The sequence below is a fragment of the Triturus cristatus genome, chromosome 2_2, assembly GCF_964204655.1.
Source record: "Triturus cristatus chromosome 2_2, aTriCri1.1, whole genome shotgun sequence".
In the NCBI taxonomy this organism is placed as follows: domain Eukaryota; kingdom Metazoa; phylum Chordata; class Amphibia; order Caudata; family Salamandridae; genus Triturus; species Triturus cristatus.
Genome location: NC_140582.1, coordinates 6,024,855 through 6,042,227, shown reverse-complemented (window position 1 = coordinate 6,042,227; position 17,373 = coordinate 6,024,855). Strand labels below are relative to the sequence as shown.

The 17,373-nt window shown below is 47.7% G+C and overlaps 2 protein-coding genes across 7 annotated transcripts in view; one reads left to right on the top strand and one right to left on the bottom strand.

The window, feature by feature from the left end:
- The window catches only part of ERCC3 (ERCC excision repair 3, TFIIH core complex helicase subunit), a 1,429,399-nt gene that overhangs the window by 859,242 nt on the left and 552,784 nt on the right, over nt 1-17,373 (top strand). The gene's annotated exons all lie outside the window — the stretch shown is intronic.
- LOC146861746 (uncharacterized) overlaps nt 16,971-17,373 on the bottom strand; it is a 34,472-nt gene continuing 34,069 nt past the window's right edge. The window contains exon 4 of the mRNA XM_085643192.1: nt 16,971-17,125. Within this exon, the coding sequence (XP_085499318.1) occupies nt 16,971-17,125 (155 nt within the window). The remainder of the gene's footprint in view (nt 17,126-17,373) is intronic.

Below are 17,373 nucleotides of genomic sequence, written 5' to 3'. Positions count from 1 at the left end.
CCACCGCAACGTTACACGGGGGACCACACTGAGAGCTGCGATGGGGTTGCGACTTCAAACATGAGAGAACAAAAATGTCCCCCAGTCCCATTACACGATGTCTGCCCCGGGGACCCCAGTCCCCGGGGCCTGACCATTTTTAATAATTTTTAAAAAATAAGACAAAAGGGCCACTTTTTCTGCTCTCACTTCCATGAAGCGAAGCAGATGTTTGCTATGACAGGGCGGGAGCAGTGCTGGCATAGCAAACTACAATGTTCCGGTGGTAGGCATTCCAGGACATTGTTGGAGCTGGCCCTGGGGGGTGGCAGTCCCCAAGGACAAGGATGGCTCCTGGAGGAGGGCTGCGTGGCCCCCCCTCCCATCAAGTTTGAATCTCCGGGGTGGTGGCGGTCCCCGGGGCTGTGGAGGCTGCCCCCCCACATTATTACTTTGATGGGATTCGCTGACCCTACCTGAAATCCACCAATGCTCTTTTTTGGGCCTCGGGGAGCCCTTGTGCAGACCTAGGGGTCAGGGTGTTCCTACCCTGCCCCTTTTTCTTCTTTTTTTCACCTTTTTTCCTTGTGACTCTGTTCAACCAAGTCACAAGATGGCTGGCAACACTTCCTGGTTTGAAGTGTTGGCAGCCAATCAGAAGTCAGCTCGTGATCGCAAGGGTTCGCGGATCCACCGCGGTCACCAGATACTAATATTTTTTATATATAATTTTCTCAGAAACTACTGAGCAGATTTACACCATTTAAAACAAAGAGTGCACTCTGGACCAACAGCTACCTCTCTGCCAAATTTGGTGTAATTCTGTTAAGCAGTTTGGGTTGTAGCTGCGACAAAAGTTTGCTATGCAAATTCACATGGAGAAAAAGCGTTTTGGGACCCCACCCTTTTTTCTCTGCCCACGGTTGACAAATCACTCCCACAACTTTCAAGACAGTAGCTGACCAGAGCGCCCCATTAGTTTCCAAAATTTTGCAAAGATTTGTCAAACGGCGCCAAAGATATTCTCAAAAGAAAACAGGCTTTTGAATAGAAACATGAAACTACCTACTGACGACAACCAGAAGTTCATATGTATACCTCCCTGGGGCTTTTTAAAGGGGGTGCCCTCCCACGGGACATTGCAGATTCCTATAGCAGGAACTCCCGCCCTTGGGGCATTGGGGCTCCCCCTGCGGTCCCCAATGTCATGGCCATGCCCCAGGGGATTGAGTCCCCGGGGCCGAAAGTGGCCTGGGAGTGGGACCAATTGGCCCCCCTTCCCTTTTTTAGGTCTCGCCTAGGCAGCGCATGTGCTGTCTCGTCAAGAGATGCTGTATATAGTATAGTGGGGGAAGCTCCGCCCACCTTCCAGCCTTATTTTTGATTGGCTTGCATCATATTTTCAGCATTCTGATTGTGCTTTGCCTGGTAATCCCGCCTTCTGATGGGCATGTCATAATTTTTTCCCTTCCGGGGCTATCGGCCCCTTTACTTCATAAAAAGTTTTGCTCCCCTGCTTCTCTGTTTCCTCCCGTACTCCGTGACTTCTTCGACCACCAACACCTTCCCACCCACTCCTGTTCGTGCCTTCTTTGACGTCTGCACTTCCGTTAAAAATGCAATACGACTCGCGTAAATACGCGTTCTATTGCATTTTCAGTACTTGTTTGCTATTTGATTTGTGGGTGCATTCGAACTATTTGTCTCGCATGCGCGACAAAACACCACATGCATGTCTGGCTTGCCGTAGGCCCAGGCCGGTGTTTGCAAACACCACACGCATTTACGGCTTGCCGTAGAAAGGGAAGCATTATCAGCATTGGACGGGAAGAAGGAGGCCCTTTTCCCTGTAGACGGAGCTTGTTTTATTAGCTCGCTGTTTTGGGCAATCTGCAGAGCGATGTTCCCGACGGTGTTGAGTGGTTCGTGTATTTACAAGTGTGATGTCAAATCAAGGGACACGCTCGACCGGAAGTGTTAATTATCTTCACCTGTGACGCGTTCCTTCGCAGCTTGACTCTGTGGGGCTGATAGATGGATATTTTAAGTAACGTATCTAAACATCAGAGCTGAACGAGAGTCTCTCGGGAGACCCAGGTGGGTCTGTTGAATTTTATAAAGTGCGGTTTGGGATAGAGGCTTGCACATTCGAAGTTTGGCGCTGTTGATCCTTTTTGTGAGCTGCGATGAGAGAGGCGCACCAGTAATTCACCGAGAAAATTACACAGCAGCAGGGTAGAGCGTGCGACAGGGGATATGGTGGAGCAGATGAATGGAGTGAGTTACAACAGGCCGGGTTCACTGCCATTTTAAGTATTTGCCCAACATCTGAAGAATCCTAGATAGTCTTTCTACAGAAGAAGGTTCCAGGTGTTTGAATGAGGCAGTTTTTGTCAATACAGGTGGTGGGTCGCAGATCTCTCTAGGTGCAAGATGCTCTACAAGAAAGTGCACTTAGTAAGTGTTATAGCACCTTAAACCATCACCCCTGTATATCCCTTGTAAGTTGTAACAAAACACTACAGAGTTACTATTTGGCAAACGGGCGACAAACTGGGCATGTTTCGCTGTTGCATCCAGAAAACATTCAGGGGATGTGTCGAATGAACGCTGTTTGATGTCTGTTTAAAAGTTGCTTGTTTCTGGTGATCATAAAGGTGTGAAATTAGCCGCCTCACTGGGTATTGCGCTTCTGAGTGTCCGTGACTTAAACCTTGTAACCATAACTGTTCAGTGTACTCGCCTTCAGAATACACTGTTATAATTGTTGTAACGTGCTGCCTTGTAGCACGCGTGTATAGGCGAGAGCACGGATTGCACATTAGTCTGTTAGTAAACACCTTTTTTCTTCCATTTAGAAGTCGTCCATGCCAACTGTTTTATGATAAGGAGTTTAATACACGGATAAACCAGGCTCCTCATATCACTAAAATGGATTGGTTGTACGGCAGCCTTTCTTCCATTGTTAATGTATTTATTTGCATGAGGGTTGGACTGCTTAAAACGAAGGGTGGGTGCTGGTTGCTCCAGTGTAAAAATGCACGCAGCGTAGCTTGAGGTTTCAGAAGAGGGATTAAATGGAGATCAGAAGAGTTATGGCGCGGAAGGAAGGGACTCGAGGAAATGTAGGACGATGCATGATGTCACCCGCCACACCAACTTCTTTCCATTCATAGAGGGGCGCGCGGTTCTACATGACGGTCATTCACTGGGTAAGCAGTAGATAGTGTCTAAACGTTTGTAGTGAACAATTAAACCTCGATATAGCACAGCTTTTCAGGAATTGCTTGTTCTCTGAATTTGTAGTCACTTAAGTGCCTAGCAGCATGTGAACGTGCATTTAAAAAATGTAAGCAAGGCTCGGCTTTATCACTCGTTCAAACTGATGAGTGAATAACAAGTGTGGGCAAGCCATGGCTCCATAACTCATACTCGTTTTTTAGGTCTCGCCTGACCCAGCGCATACGCTGGTCTGGCGAGACTTATTGAGAGGGCTCCAAAAAGTGGTACCATGCCAGCCTAGAGCTACAGTGCATGTGCGCGGGCGCGTGCGCCGCACTTTACCGCGATTACTTTTACTTTCGCGGACGTATGGCTGCTTTGATGTTTGATCGCGATCACTTTCACGGCTGCTTGGCATAGCCAATAGGTCTCACTTTTGGGACCTTATGAGTATTTAGTTATGCAACTGTTACATTGCTAAACACTTATAAGGTCTCAAAGGCGAGACCTATTGGCTATGCCAATGCTTGTTGAAAATTGTTTTAAACATGCGTTTAGATATCTTAATATTAAGCTTGAAAATGATCAACAAACCGGGTCTTCTGCCTTTTCCTGTCATATTGCAAATACCATCCTTACTAGTGTAGGTGCACATCACGCGGAAGGTAGTGTCCCTCCACCAATAAATGGCCGTGAACGGCTGCTCTTTAGTATTACCATCTGCACTCTATTTTTCCAAAATGGGACTCTTTTTACTAAGCAGATTTTGGAGTTAATTATGGCTGCAGAGCTTCCGTCAGCTGTTTTTTTTTTTTTGGTTTCATAGCTAACTTTACATCAGTTATGTTTTACATTTTTGTAGACATTTTGAAATTAAGCATCTGCTTGTTTAAATCTATATTCTAACAAGTGTTCTGGTGCGGTCATTTCCTCTAATCCAAACACGATTAATAGTTTTTTTCAATAGCTTATCAATTCTTAAATACAACTCTTATTTGTCATATTTATTACAATAACTATATTTACCTACAATGGCTTAACTGTCGATTAGCTTTGTTTGCTCGCAGGTATGTTAATGGCCAATGCAGACTTTTTGTTCACACAAACAATAAATGTAAACTTTGGGGGAGGTGAACACAACAGGTTTCCCAACTGAGCCTCACGTAGCTTCTGCACCTTTAAGAAGGCGTGTCTGCTGGTTTAATGTCTGAGGAAGTATTAGCCAATGAGCTATGCTGTTCATACTAGATCCCGTCCCTTCCCCTCTTCCATTCCCACATTCTATTGCTTCACATTAACCTACTCCCTCCTGCTGCTCCCAGCCCGAGCTGTTGAAGTGATGCAGCCCTGTTCTCTCCTCTGAGGACGCGGTGTGCGGCTGGAGGCGTTCAATAACTGGGGTCTTTGTTTCCGGTGACTAGATCCAAAAGTCCCAAAGAAGGATTTATTGGTAACGTGTTTATTATGAACACCCGGAGCTCCCAGCAGCTGTGGAAGTGGCAAGTACTATGCTTCGTCTCCCTCTGGGGCGGGGTCTCTGCTCAGCTCCGGTACTCGGTGCTGGAGGAGGCAGAGCTGGGGACAGTTGTGGGGAACGTGGCTCGGGACCTGGAGCTGGACGCGGCCGCGGTGTCTGAGCGCCGGCTGGGGCTGAGACACTCCTGAACATACAGATGTTATTTTGTTAGACTATCGCAAATGATTGCAAACTCTATTTGTCTATGTCGATGTCCTTTCAAAATCCTTGCTTGCTATAGGCAATCCTTCTTTGTCCCTCATTTTTTTTTGTTTCCTCCCACTACAACCCAAAACATACCGGTAAAAGACTTTGTCGTTTACAACACTAATATCTCCAACTCTCACAAATGCGAGACCAATTTACATTGCAAATGCTTGTATTATTTTTACAAAATGGCCAAGCCCTGGGGGATGAGCTCCCCGGGGCCAGAAATGGCCTGGGAGGGGGGCCACACAGCCCCACCTCCTAAAATTAAATAAAAAAAAGAAACCGGCAACTCGCCTGAGGCCCGGCCCCCTCCCTGCACTAGTCTACAAATGCGCCTCCTGGCGCGATCTTGGTTGGGGAGTGAAGTCCCCATCACTACTGAGGTTCCTTAGGGGCCAACTAGCCCACCAGTTACCTCTTGTAAGCCCTGCACAGCTGGTTTTCTGAGAGGTGGTAGAAGGCCACGCCCCTTTTTACACCACTCTGCAAACACGCCTCTTGGCGCACTGGTGGTGGGGTGATGAGGTCCCCTTGTGTCCTTAGGATCTCAGGACTAAACTGACCTGCTTTACTCCCCATTTCACTTCTGTCAGTCCCATACAATCTTTCACAGGTGCCTGGGCTGTCGCATTAATTTCCATTGAGAAGCGAACGTTGCTGTTGTTAATTACAGAGATGTTCAGCAACAGACGGAGCCGTGCCAGATTTTTGCATTGTCACTGACTATGTAAATAATTCTTGGTATGATTCACTGCATGCAAATGTAAGACATGCGGATATCCTGAAAATCTGGCATGGCTCTTGTGCTCGTGAATCCATCCTACGGGGCCCTGTGGGACTGGTTTGTTTTGCAGGGGTCATATGTACCTTTAGTCTGGCTGCCTAGAAGGCCTGCCTCAAAGATACTATACCAGGCTGTATGCTTCTGGGATACTGTATCATGATGCGTGTTATGTGGATACTCTTCCCAAGGTGTGTGCTTCTTGGATCCTATGTCATAAGGTGTGCCTCGAGGATGCTATACCTGGGTGCATATGCCAGGGTCCATGCCTCGAGGACACCTTACCAGCCTGTATGCTTCTGAGATACTATATCATGATGCTTGTTATGAGGATACTCTTACCAAGGGGTATGCTCCTAGGAGCCTATGTCATAAGGCGAGCCTCGTAGATACTGTACCCGGGTGTATGCTCCTGAGATACTGCATCATGATGCATGTTATGAGGATACTCTCCCAAGGTGTGTGCTCCTAGGATCCTATGTCAAAAGGCGTGCCTCGAGGATACTATACCTGGGTGCATACTCCTACAATTCTATGCAGGATCCATGCCTCAAGAACACCATACCAGACTGTCTGCTCCTGGGATACTACATCATGATGAATGTTATGAGCATACTGTTAGAAATTGGATTTTTGGTAGGCTAGGGCATGTGCCAAAGCCAAGCAGAAACCACCACTCTGGTCAGGATAAGGGAGTTACACTCCTAAAATAACCCCTGCTCACCCCCTTGGTGGCTTGGCACGAGCAGTCAGGCTTATCTTAGTGGCAGTGTGTAAAGCATTTCCACATAACCAACAGTAATACAGTGTAAGCACTACAAAAGCACACCACACCAGTTTAGAAAAATATCCAATATTTTTATATATATGTCAAGACCAAAAACGATAAAAATCCACAATACAATACTTAAAAATCTTCGGTAATCAAAATATGCTTGAAAAACAGATCCCTTGATGTTGATGGCTCTGTCCGGGGCTATCACGGCATCATGAGCAAACAAATTTAAACAGTTCTGGCTGACCGTGGTGTCACGGGCCAGCTACGGTATTGGGAAGACTCGCAAACAGTACCTTTTAGAAATGCCTGGCATCGGCGACTTTTAGTTGAGCTTCCGAAAGCATGGCTTCCGCAGACGTCCGTTCCGGTGGTCGGTGCAGGAGTTGTCGGGTCCCTCGAAGTCACACGCGTTGCAGATTGAACTCCTCTCTGTTGAAGTCAGAAGTGCTGGCGTCGGGAGACGTCGGTTGCTGCCTTGCGAAGTGTGGCGTGCGGTGCCCTCAGGTCACGGTGCGAGCAGCTGCTGGGTGGCGGCGTCAGATGGCGTTGTCAGTGAGACCAGGGTCGTGGTGCGAAGTGAATGCGGTGCTCATTGCGGTGCTGGCCGGTCACGGTGCAAGCAGCGGCATCGTCGTTGCTGAAGCAATGTTGTCGGCTGACGAACTGAAGTCGATGGTACCGGTGTCGGTAGGCCAAGGCTGCGGTGTGGGATGAGGGCGGTGCGTCGTGTAACTTTACGAGCGTTGTCGTCAGGGATACCAAGGCGTCATCGTGAAGCGAGGCGGTGCGGAGTGCGGGGCTCATGGGTGGCGGCGGCGGTGAGACCAGGGTCGCGGTGTGGCGTTGCGGCGCTGGCCTCTGCGGTGCCTTCATGACACGGAGTCGGCGGCGGCGTTATAGACGTCGTCTGGTTGCTTTTCTTCTATTGCAGCACAAAACACACAGTTCCCAGTGTTGAGGGCAGAAGAGCTTGAAGTCTTTGTTGTTCCTGAGACTTCTTGAACAGGGGGCAAGCTCTACCTCAAGCCCTTGGAGAAACTCACAAAAGTAGATTGCAAAAAGTTCAGTCCAGTCCTTTCACTGACCAAGACAGAAGCAGCCACTGCAGGCCAGCACTGCAAATCACACAGCAAAGTGGTAGTTTCTCCTCACAGCTTCTCCAGCTCTTCTTCTTGACAGTCTTCCTGTTCCAAAAGAGTTCTAAAGTTCAGGGGTCTTTGCCCCAATATTTATATCCCCAAATCCTTTTATCTCTTAGACAGAGTGTGTCTGTGCCCAGCCAGATCCAGTTCTGCCTTCTCTGGTTTGACTTTGTGCAGGAGGTGGCGACGGCATGGTCAGAGGCAGACCAGGCCCTTTGAGGTGCAAGGAAATCTCCTAACCCTTTCCCCATCGCAGCCCAGGTCTATTCAGCCCTTTCCTGACCCACCTAGACTATCTGTAGCCACTCCTGCTCCCCAGCCTTTTGTCATCCAAAACCCAGACCGGCAGTCCACATTCCAGCAGAGGCACACTGGATGACTGAGCAAGAAAATACCTACTTTCTAAAAGTGGTATTTTCAAACCCAGAATGTAAAAAATACCTTCACTAAAAGATGCATCTTTAGATTCTGAGTTCAGGCATACTAAACTTTATTTTCCTTCCTAATTCCCTGGGCCAGTTATGTTTATAAGATGTGATAAACAAACTCCGCATTCTGTCCTATGGGGAACAGGTAGCCTTGCAATAGCGAAAAACGAAATTGGCCGTAATTCACTATCAGGACATACCACACACACACACACCAGGGCATGTCCTACCTTTCACATACACTGCACCCTGCCCACAGGGGTACCTTGGGCCTACCTTAGGGGCGGCTGACATGTAAGTAAAGGGAAGGTTAGGGACTGGCAAGTGTGTGCACTGGCCAAGTCGACATGGCAGTTACAAACTGCGCGCAGACTCCGCAATGGCGGGCCTGTGTTACCTTTTCAGGGCTACTCACGTGGGTGGCACAATCAGTGCTGCAGGCCCACGAGTAGCATTTGATTCACAGGCCCTGGCACACTCAGTGCATGTTACTAGGGACTAACAACGTCACTTTAAATAATGTCCAATACTTACATTAATTTCTTATGAAGTGTCCCCCGTAAATATTACGTTTTTCTCTTTTTAACAAAAAACGTTATCAAGTTTAAACCTTGCTGTTACTTAACCATTTAAGTACCAAGTTCGGTATACAAATGTCACTTTTATGGCGAAGAGATGGGGTCGAATTTTTTTAGGCTCAGGCGCTAGTTTCAACATTTTTTCCTTGCATGGTGAGAAAGTGTCTCTTTAAATGCCTCACGGTGTGTGCCTGTGCTCACGGGACGCATCGTTAAGTGTTTGTACAACCCATTCACATGACGTTTTTTGCACAGTCAGGGACATCTTAAGGATTTCGGGAGGGGGGGGGTGCGGGGGCTGGGCGAAGCGTATTTTCTGGGCCCCTGTTCAGAATACCTTTAAATTGTTGATCCAATTTCAGCTCTTAAATTTCCTCTTTGGCCTGGTCACTGACAGGCACAGGCACACTGGTCCAAATTCTAAATGTGTTCCATCTAATATTCAGGGATAGTGGTGTGTATTTTTAATATTGTTAAAGAGTAGCAGCTAACTAATATTAATTGCAAATAACGTTTGTGACCTCTCCCATTTCTCATATGTGAGGTCCTGTTTTGATCTAAACCAGAAGGAGGGAAGTGCAGGCAATTTTTATCCATGTCCAGCATACATGCCTGATAGTGAAAGTCTATACTAGTGGTATGCAGTTTCTAAGTATTAAAACTAACGGTTGTGTATGATCATTGGCTCCACAAGATGGTGTGGAGTTAAACGGATGTAGAGAAGAGTCTTCTCCTTTTCGGAAAAGGGCCCTCACACACCCAGCCAGCTAGGTGTCTTGCTTCATCATCGGGTCTGCTCCTTATCTGGTCGGCGCTGCAATACCGATCGGCACCCGAAGCGGGGCCTCCCTGGCGGATATCTTTTTTCCTTATGCCGGTGGGTGAAGTGTGTGTGAGGGCCCTATGTGAGTGTAGGTGATGGTAGTGTGTAAGATGTTGGGTTAAAATAGAGGAGGCGGTCCACCCAAGATAATTTTTTATGAAACGTGGCCCCTACCCTAATTAAAAGAAAAACGGCGCGTGTTTTCACTCTAAGGATGTGAAATTAAAGCGCCAGTCAAAAAAGATCAACATGTTTCTTGCCCCTTATTCTAATGAATGGCAATTCGTCAGGACCAGTAGGGTCATCCTGCACTTATTGGTGATGGTCAATCAGTGGTGTGAAGTGAGAAATTGACCACCATTACAGCACCCAAATAAGTGGTACCTGTTGATCTAAAAACACAACCTGTAATAAAAACAAATGAACAACATTAATGATCAAAGTCACGAAGTTCAAATAACGAGGTAAAAGTATATACCACAAAGTGTTCATGGTGTAGTAACGGCATGCTACACATAAGTGAATGGTGGCATGCGTGGAGTGGGTACAAGATAATGGCTAACAGAAGCAAAACTATTGCAAAGAACACTGCGTAGCAGGCGGGAGAGCTACAAGACATAACTCACCCCATTAGGTTCGACGACCTATGCCCCATTCCATAACCTGTCCTGTGAAGAAGCTACTGCCATCAAGGGCTTAGCAAACGATGATAGTATAACCATCAAACAGGCAGTCAAAGGCGGGGCAACAGTAATCATGGCCTCAGTGGACTATGACATTGAGTGTCGGAGACAGCTAAGTGATAGGAGATATTACACTCCCATCAGGGAAAACCCCACTCCGAAATTGACTAGAATTATCTCTGCTATGGTTTTCTCTGCTGAAACACAAGGGTGGATCACTAAGAAAGAAGCTGAATTCCTGATTGCCAAATAACCTGTCACTCCGTACTTCTATTGTCTCCCTAAGATACACAAAATGATTACCCCAGTCCCTGGACGTCCCATCTTACACACTACCATCACCTACACTCACATAGGGCCCTCACACACACTTCACCCACCGGCATAAGGAAAAAAGATCTCCGCCAGGGAGGACCCGCTGCGGGAGCCGATCGGGTATTGCAGCGCCGACCCGATAAGGAGCAGACCCGATGATGAAGCAAGACACCTAGCTGGCTGGGTCTGTGAGGGTCTTTTTCCGAAAAGGAGAAGACTCTTCTCTACATCTGTTTGACTTCACACCATCTTGTGGAGCCAATGATCATACACAACTGTTAGTTTTAGGAACTGCATACCACTAGTATAGTCCTGTTTTGATCGGAATTTTTTTTTTTTAATGGATGTTGCATGGTGCTGATAAACAGAAGGATTTATCTCCAAAATGTCTGTAATAGACTCCACTACACCACCCACACTAAAATAAATTAAAGGGGAAAGATATTTAAAACAATCTGTTTAAGAATTATTTAAGGTCATTAAGGCAAGACTCTCTGCTTAACAGAGCTGGCTCAATCTGGGGGACCACTGAAAGGCTGGGACCCTGGGCCGGGGCCCACTTTGCCCATGCCTTAAAACGTCTCTGCTCAGTTTAGTCAAGAGCAAATAGCACAAGTATTGGCAGCCAATAGGTCTCGCCTTTGGGACCTTATAAGTGTTTAGCCATGCAACAGTTGATGTTGTTGCACCAAGGATATTGTGCTGGATACCAAAACACTTATAAGGTCCCAGACCTATTGGCTATGCCAATGCTGGTTTTCTTTTCTTAACAGTGCACAGCTGCGCGGCACTGAGATTTCGAATTGGCAGACTGCAAGTGGGTCAACTTGAAACACTCAAAATACGCCCAAGTGGAATATTATTAGAAATTACTGTTTCACGTAATATGATGGGCCCCTTTTGGAATTAAGTCTTAAGCAGTTTTGCAAAAGAGGGCTAGTTTAAAATCAATGGACTCTAAGGGCACTCTGGTCAATGTGCATAGCAATTTAGTGGTCAAAGGTCACACACAGAGTTTAAAATGTATTAGGCCACTTATATGGTGCGAGTGTCCGGCACCACAAATTGGCGGTGCTGTAAGCACACTGTAAGGGAGAACACCATCCCCTCCTGAGTATTGGCGCCTCATAACGCAAGTGTCACTGAGGTTCAGAGTCCACCTCAAATGATGGAAATGGTACAACTGGCCTGTGCCGCAGGTTGACTACAGTGCTGTGGGCATGATGTTAGGGATAACTTCAATCCCATCCTCAGCGGCACAATTGGTACTTTACCCCCTCAAGTGATGCAAGTGGCAAAATCCACAACCATACAGCAACACCCTTGTTCATTTCACTTCAATTAAATAGGGGACCAAATGCAAAGGTTCAAGTGTCTGGAGTACACCTTACAATTGCTCTTGTCCAAACCAACAGGCTGAAGAACAAGGATTAGTCTGATACAAGGCTGTGAGGAAAAAAGGGTCTGGGTCGAGGGTTACCGCACAGCAACAGAGCATTGGCCCACGCTCACCGGCAAGCACCCAGCAATCTCTCCTCTAGATTTAGAGGATGCATGAACCTCTTGTCAGACGGGCCATCAGACATATGCTATCGTAGAACTAAACCCAAAGGATACTAAACACTCTTAACAAGAATAACAGTAGATGTCTGATAGAGCCAAGTGGGGTGGGCTTGCCCTGGCTCTTTCTGGTGCTGACGGGTGCAGGACGGGCTGGCTCTAAAATCAGGCAGTCCGTGGTGGTTCAAAGAGAGAGAGCGAGAGCAAAGATGTCAATCGCAATGCTTAAGTAACCAAACACTAACTTTGGAGCGTAGGTTAGAACGTTCTGTGATACCAGCCCCAGTTCCCCATCAGAGATGTTTTCACTTACTACAAGCACGCAGCAGGTTGTTTCTTTATAAAACGCACCTTTCTGTGGGTTTTTTTTTTCCAAGGAGGGGGTGCATTGCATTGTTCAGAACAGCTGCCATAGCACAAAAAAGATGTTAATTGTACCAAAGGCAATCTCCGAGCCTGTGAATTTATAAGCTCTTTGACACTGGAGGCGGAGGGTTTCTACACTCTGGATTCTGGGAACTGTGGTCCGCAGGGCACTAGAAGCCCAATGTTCACATTCTGGGCATTCGTTCAACTGTAGTTCACTGAGATCTGCTACTAAAAGTACAGTTTTTTCCGGCGAATAGGACTGGGCGTATAAGACGACCCCCTACTTTTCCTGTTAAAATATAGGGTTTGGGCTATACTCGCCGTATAAGACTACCCCTCTTCCAACGCACACCAAATAAAAATTAAAAAACATCAGATTTGATTTTAATATGGTCATTTTAATTCAAATGCTTATGACATGCAGGTACTTAGTAGGAAAACTGGCACTTATAAACATAAGGCTGTTTGTCATCAAACATGTAAACATAAAACAGTGCAAGTGGATTAAACTTTTCCTAATTCACTCTAAAGCACGGTGGCTCAGCTAGAGGGCACCTGTCCCTGAAGTTTCATCACGCCGTATACCAGCTTATAAGACGACCCCTGACTCTTAAGAAGATTTTCATGGGTTAAAAAGTCGACTTATACGCCAGAACATACGGTATATAGAACCATTGCTGTTGATAGAAAATGTAGACAAATATGGTCCGAATTTTTTAATTTTATAAGTTAAATGTAAGGAAAGTGCCAATGTGTAACCAATTCATGTCATGGCATGTGTATCTAAATTGAAAACCTGCTTTAAGACCATTCATGTAGCGCTGCATGTGTGGAAATGCACTCTCTTTTCACTTTTTTAAGCAAAAGTTTGGAATGATATTTGGCGCTGCACCCCCACGCGCGGTCTGGTTCCTGGCGCACATAGTCTTGGTTGCAGCACACAGAGACCTTACACTGCCGCACACAGAGGGAAAAAATTAGAGGGAACATTGTTTACAAGCGCTATATAATGCAAACCTTTTTCCCTTTTCTACCCCTCCCCAACCCTTCTCAATCCAAATAACTGACTAACATATCCACCACTCAATTTACTTCATATTTCACTATACTAATTTTGAACACTAATCCTTTATGGGTTCCGGAGTAGCTCCAGAAAAGCGCTTCAACACCCATCAGGGGTAAAAGGTGCTATCTGAATGCAAACCTTTCTCCCCCGCTATCCTTCTCACTCCAAATAACTGACTAATATCCACCCCACAAATTACTTTCATATTTCAACATACTAATTCACCACTAATCCTTTATGGGTTTCCGGAGTAGCGTGCTTCAACACCCCTTCAGGGTAAAAAGCGCTATATCCTTCCGAATCCAAATAACTGACTAACCTTTCACCACTTAAAATTTACTTGCATGTTTCACTATACTAACTCAACACTAATCCACTATGGGTCCCGGAATAGCCTAGCTACTCGCTGAAAAAGTGCTTCAACGCCTGATCAGGGGTAGTAAGCGCTATACAAATGTAATTACAATACAATTACAATCCCCCAAGCAGCAGTGTGCCAGGAGCCGCGTTTGCAGTGGTGTAAAAAGGGGGCATGGCCTCTGAGCACCTCTCAGCAATCCAACTGTGTAGGGCTTACTGGAGGTAACAGGATGGCTAGTTAACCCCCAGGGACCCTCAAGAGGTAAAGGGACTTCATCCTCCAACCAAGAACGCGACAGGAGGTGCGTTTGCAGAGTGGTAGAGAAAGGTGGCATGGCCTGTGTCCACCTCTCAGCAATCCCACTGTGTGGGGCTTACTTGAGGTAACAGGTAGGCTAGTTGGCCACTAAAGACCCTCAGCAGCGAAGGGGACTGCAATCCCCATCCAAGAACGCGCCAGGAAGTGTGTTTGCAGAGTGGTGGGCAAAGGGGGCGTGGCCTGCTATGAGAACTTCGCAATCCTGCTGTGTATCCTTGCTGTGTGTCCTTGGGGGCCAACTCCCCCTCCTGTTACGTCCAGTAAGGCCCACATGTGAGAGGTTGGCCTGGTATATGTTGTCCACTATGTATAATGGGCACCTTGTACCAGTCCAAACAACCCTTATTGATGAATAGGTTTAAAGACAACCTTTATTGAAAGTTATCCTATTGGTAGCTATGGAGAGCAGCCTTCAGGCTAAGTCTTGAAGGAGTGTAAAGAGTATAACCTCTTGAATTACTAAATGAAAGGAGTACCACACAAGGTATATATAAAATATATGTATTTATTTCTAAACACTCACTACTAATCTCTTTATGAGATTCGAGTCCAAGATGCACAGTAATACAGTTCTAAAACAGTAAATAGCACGATATACAATGGGCCCCGGGGGGAGACAAATCATATATTAAGAAAGTGGTATAAGAACTACGATTTGACTAGACACAGTGCCTAGAGCATGTAGAATCGCTGGGACCCCAAGGAACCACCCAAGGTAGTGACACAGGAGACCTTCGGGGGACGAGTGCAGAGAACACAGGCGCGAGCCCCGTACTATTCTATGGGAAAGACGCGGTTGGAATTTTAGAAGTTAAGGACACTTAGGAGAGGACTTTGAGCAAACCCCTTTAGATTTAGGGGGTTCTAGGGCCAACACCCATGGGAGCACCGGAGTACTCACGCTACTTCACCCAGTTAAACCGGGTGCATGGTGTTAAATGGTGTCGGGAATCGTCGTTGATTTCAATGGCGATCCGCTGCAAAGTGCTGCTGCCGGGAAGAAGAAAAGTGTCAAGTGTGATCCAAGCCTGGATCGAAGATCAGAAGAACCTGAAAGCACAGGGTACAGAGTCTGGGTCACTTGCCAGTGACCAGGGGCACGATAGACGAATGCCCACAGATGGGTGTTTCAGGTGCGAAGAGGTGAAGCTTGACTCTGCAGCAACGAGGACCAGGAGGCTTCGACGATGACCAGGAGCTGGATTCAAGCTGTCGCACGAAGAATGTCGAGTGCTGCGGTGTCGGTGCTCGGTTTGAACCCAACAAGCCTTGGCAACAGCAACCCACGCAGGGAGAGAAAAGATGCTTCGGTGCGGACCAGCAAGGTCCTGGGGACTCCCCAAGTGGTGGAGAGTCAGGGCACGTCTGGAGCAGCCAGGGAAGCCCAATCAGAATTAAAGTTGCCTTCACAGGGACCCACCAGTCGACGGACCAGGGATCGCGAAGGGACCTCAAGAGAAAACACAAAGGGCCAGCTAACGGAACACTAGGGCAATCTTCGGTGGAATTGCTGCTCGGGGTCAGGGCTACAAGTAACCCAAAGCTCAGCTGCAGGAGTCGCTGGAAAGCTGTTGCTTCCTCAAAGTGATGCGGTATCCAGGGGTTCGGGTTGCACGGTCGCCACGAGGGATACGGGCCTCAGACTTGCTGTGGGAACTGATTGACCTCTAAGACCACGGAAACCCACCTCCTGTGTTGCAAAGTTCTTCGGAGTTCTCAGGAGCTTCGGAGAGGCAAACCGGTCTAATGCTTCTTTGGAACCTGCCTTGCAGGGGAGTAACTCCTTTACTCCAAGGGAGATTCTTCAGTCATCTAGTTCAATGTAGATCATCGAAGTTCCAGGATTATGTATCAGAGTTTCATCCAGGTAAACCTAAAGTCCTGTACCCAGGGGTTCTTATCTTATACCCAAGCAAGGGGTGGGACAAACTCTAGGGACCTACCTATGGGAGGGTTAGGAAAGTGGGGTGGGTACACCCATTTCCTTTGTCCAGTTTTGTGCCGGAGCAGGGGCTGGTAGCCCCTGCAACCGGTTTGAGCTGGACTATGCACAGGGACACCAAATGTGCCCCCAGTGCAGACGTCAAACCACTCTTGGAGTGCACCCACCCGGCCCCAATACACTAAAGCCTGTCTGGGAGGTGGTGACACCTCCCTGTGACAGGAAACCTATTGTTCAGGCCTCCCCTGCCGGAGTTTCGTCCAGCAGCAGGAGGGCAGACTCGTGTCTGTGGCTGGCAGCATCTATTTTGTGATGCCAGGATCTGTTAAGCTGGTACCCGGTATACCGGTGCTGTCATGTAGAGTAGATGGTTTGGCTGCATCACAAACAACCCCGGAATAAAGTTTCCGAAAGCTGCAGAGGGGCTCTGCTCATGCATGGGCACCCTCTCACATGAAACCCAGCACCCAGCTGTCAGGATTGTTGAGGCCTGCCATAGGGTTTACATGTGCAGTGATATAGAGAGATATAGGTAACCTATATCTCAGTAAGGGGTGCATACACCACCTTACCCAGGCTGCAGTAGCAGACCTGTGGTGTCATTTTGGAAGGCTTCCCAGGGGTGGCACAATACATGCTGCAGCCCCTGGTAGGCCTCTGGGGTACCTATGCCCTGGGTACATAGTATACCATATACTAGGGACTCACAAGGGTACCCCAGAATCCAATCTGGAGTGTACCTTAGTCACTTTCTGACTACACTTTTGAGACTTTTTGTCTCCCTTTTTTTCCTTGGTGCACGTAGGGATGCCTGTGTTTAAGCCTTGTGGGGCCTGCCGTAGCAATATGTCGGTTGCGGACCCCCACAATGTTTGCCTCTAATGCCTGGAGACCGACCACTACTCCTGGTCCTGCTGGGACTGTCGGGCCATGGCCTTGAGGGAGCGGTGCTGGAAGCTGTTGGAGGTCCGGCACTCGTCCCAATGCCGTTCCCGGGAACGCTCGCGGGATCGCAGTAGTCGCTCCTCGGGCTCCAAGTCTTCGCCCTCGGATTCTGGAAAGCGACGACAAAAAGAAGTCGCAGAATCGTGTTCGCTCTCCGACGTCCCCCTGTTGGTCCTATGATGCGGATGAGGGGGACAGGGGTTCTGGCCCTGCGGCTCCTTTGGAGCCTGGAAGTCCGGTGGCCTACCTGCCTTACCCGGGTCTGTCGGCGACTCCCGAACAGGTGCAAGAATTTCTTGCCACCATGGACTGGGTTTTTAGGCCACGGGCTCCCGCCGGCACGCCTTCCGGCCCCGC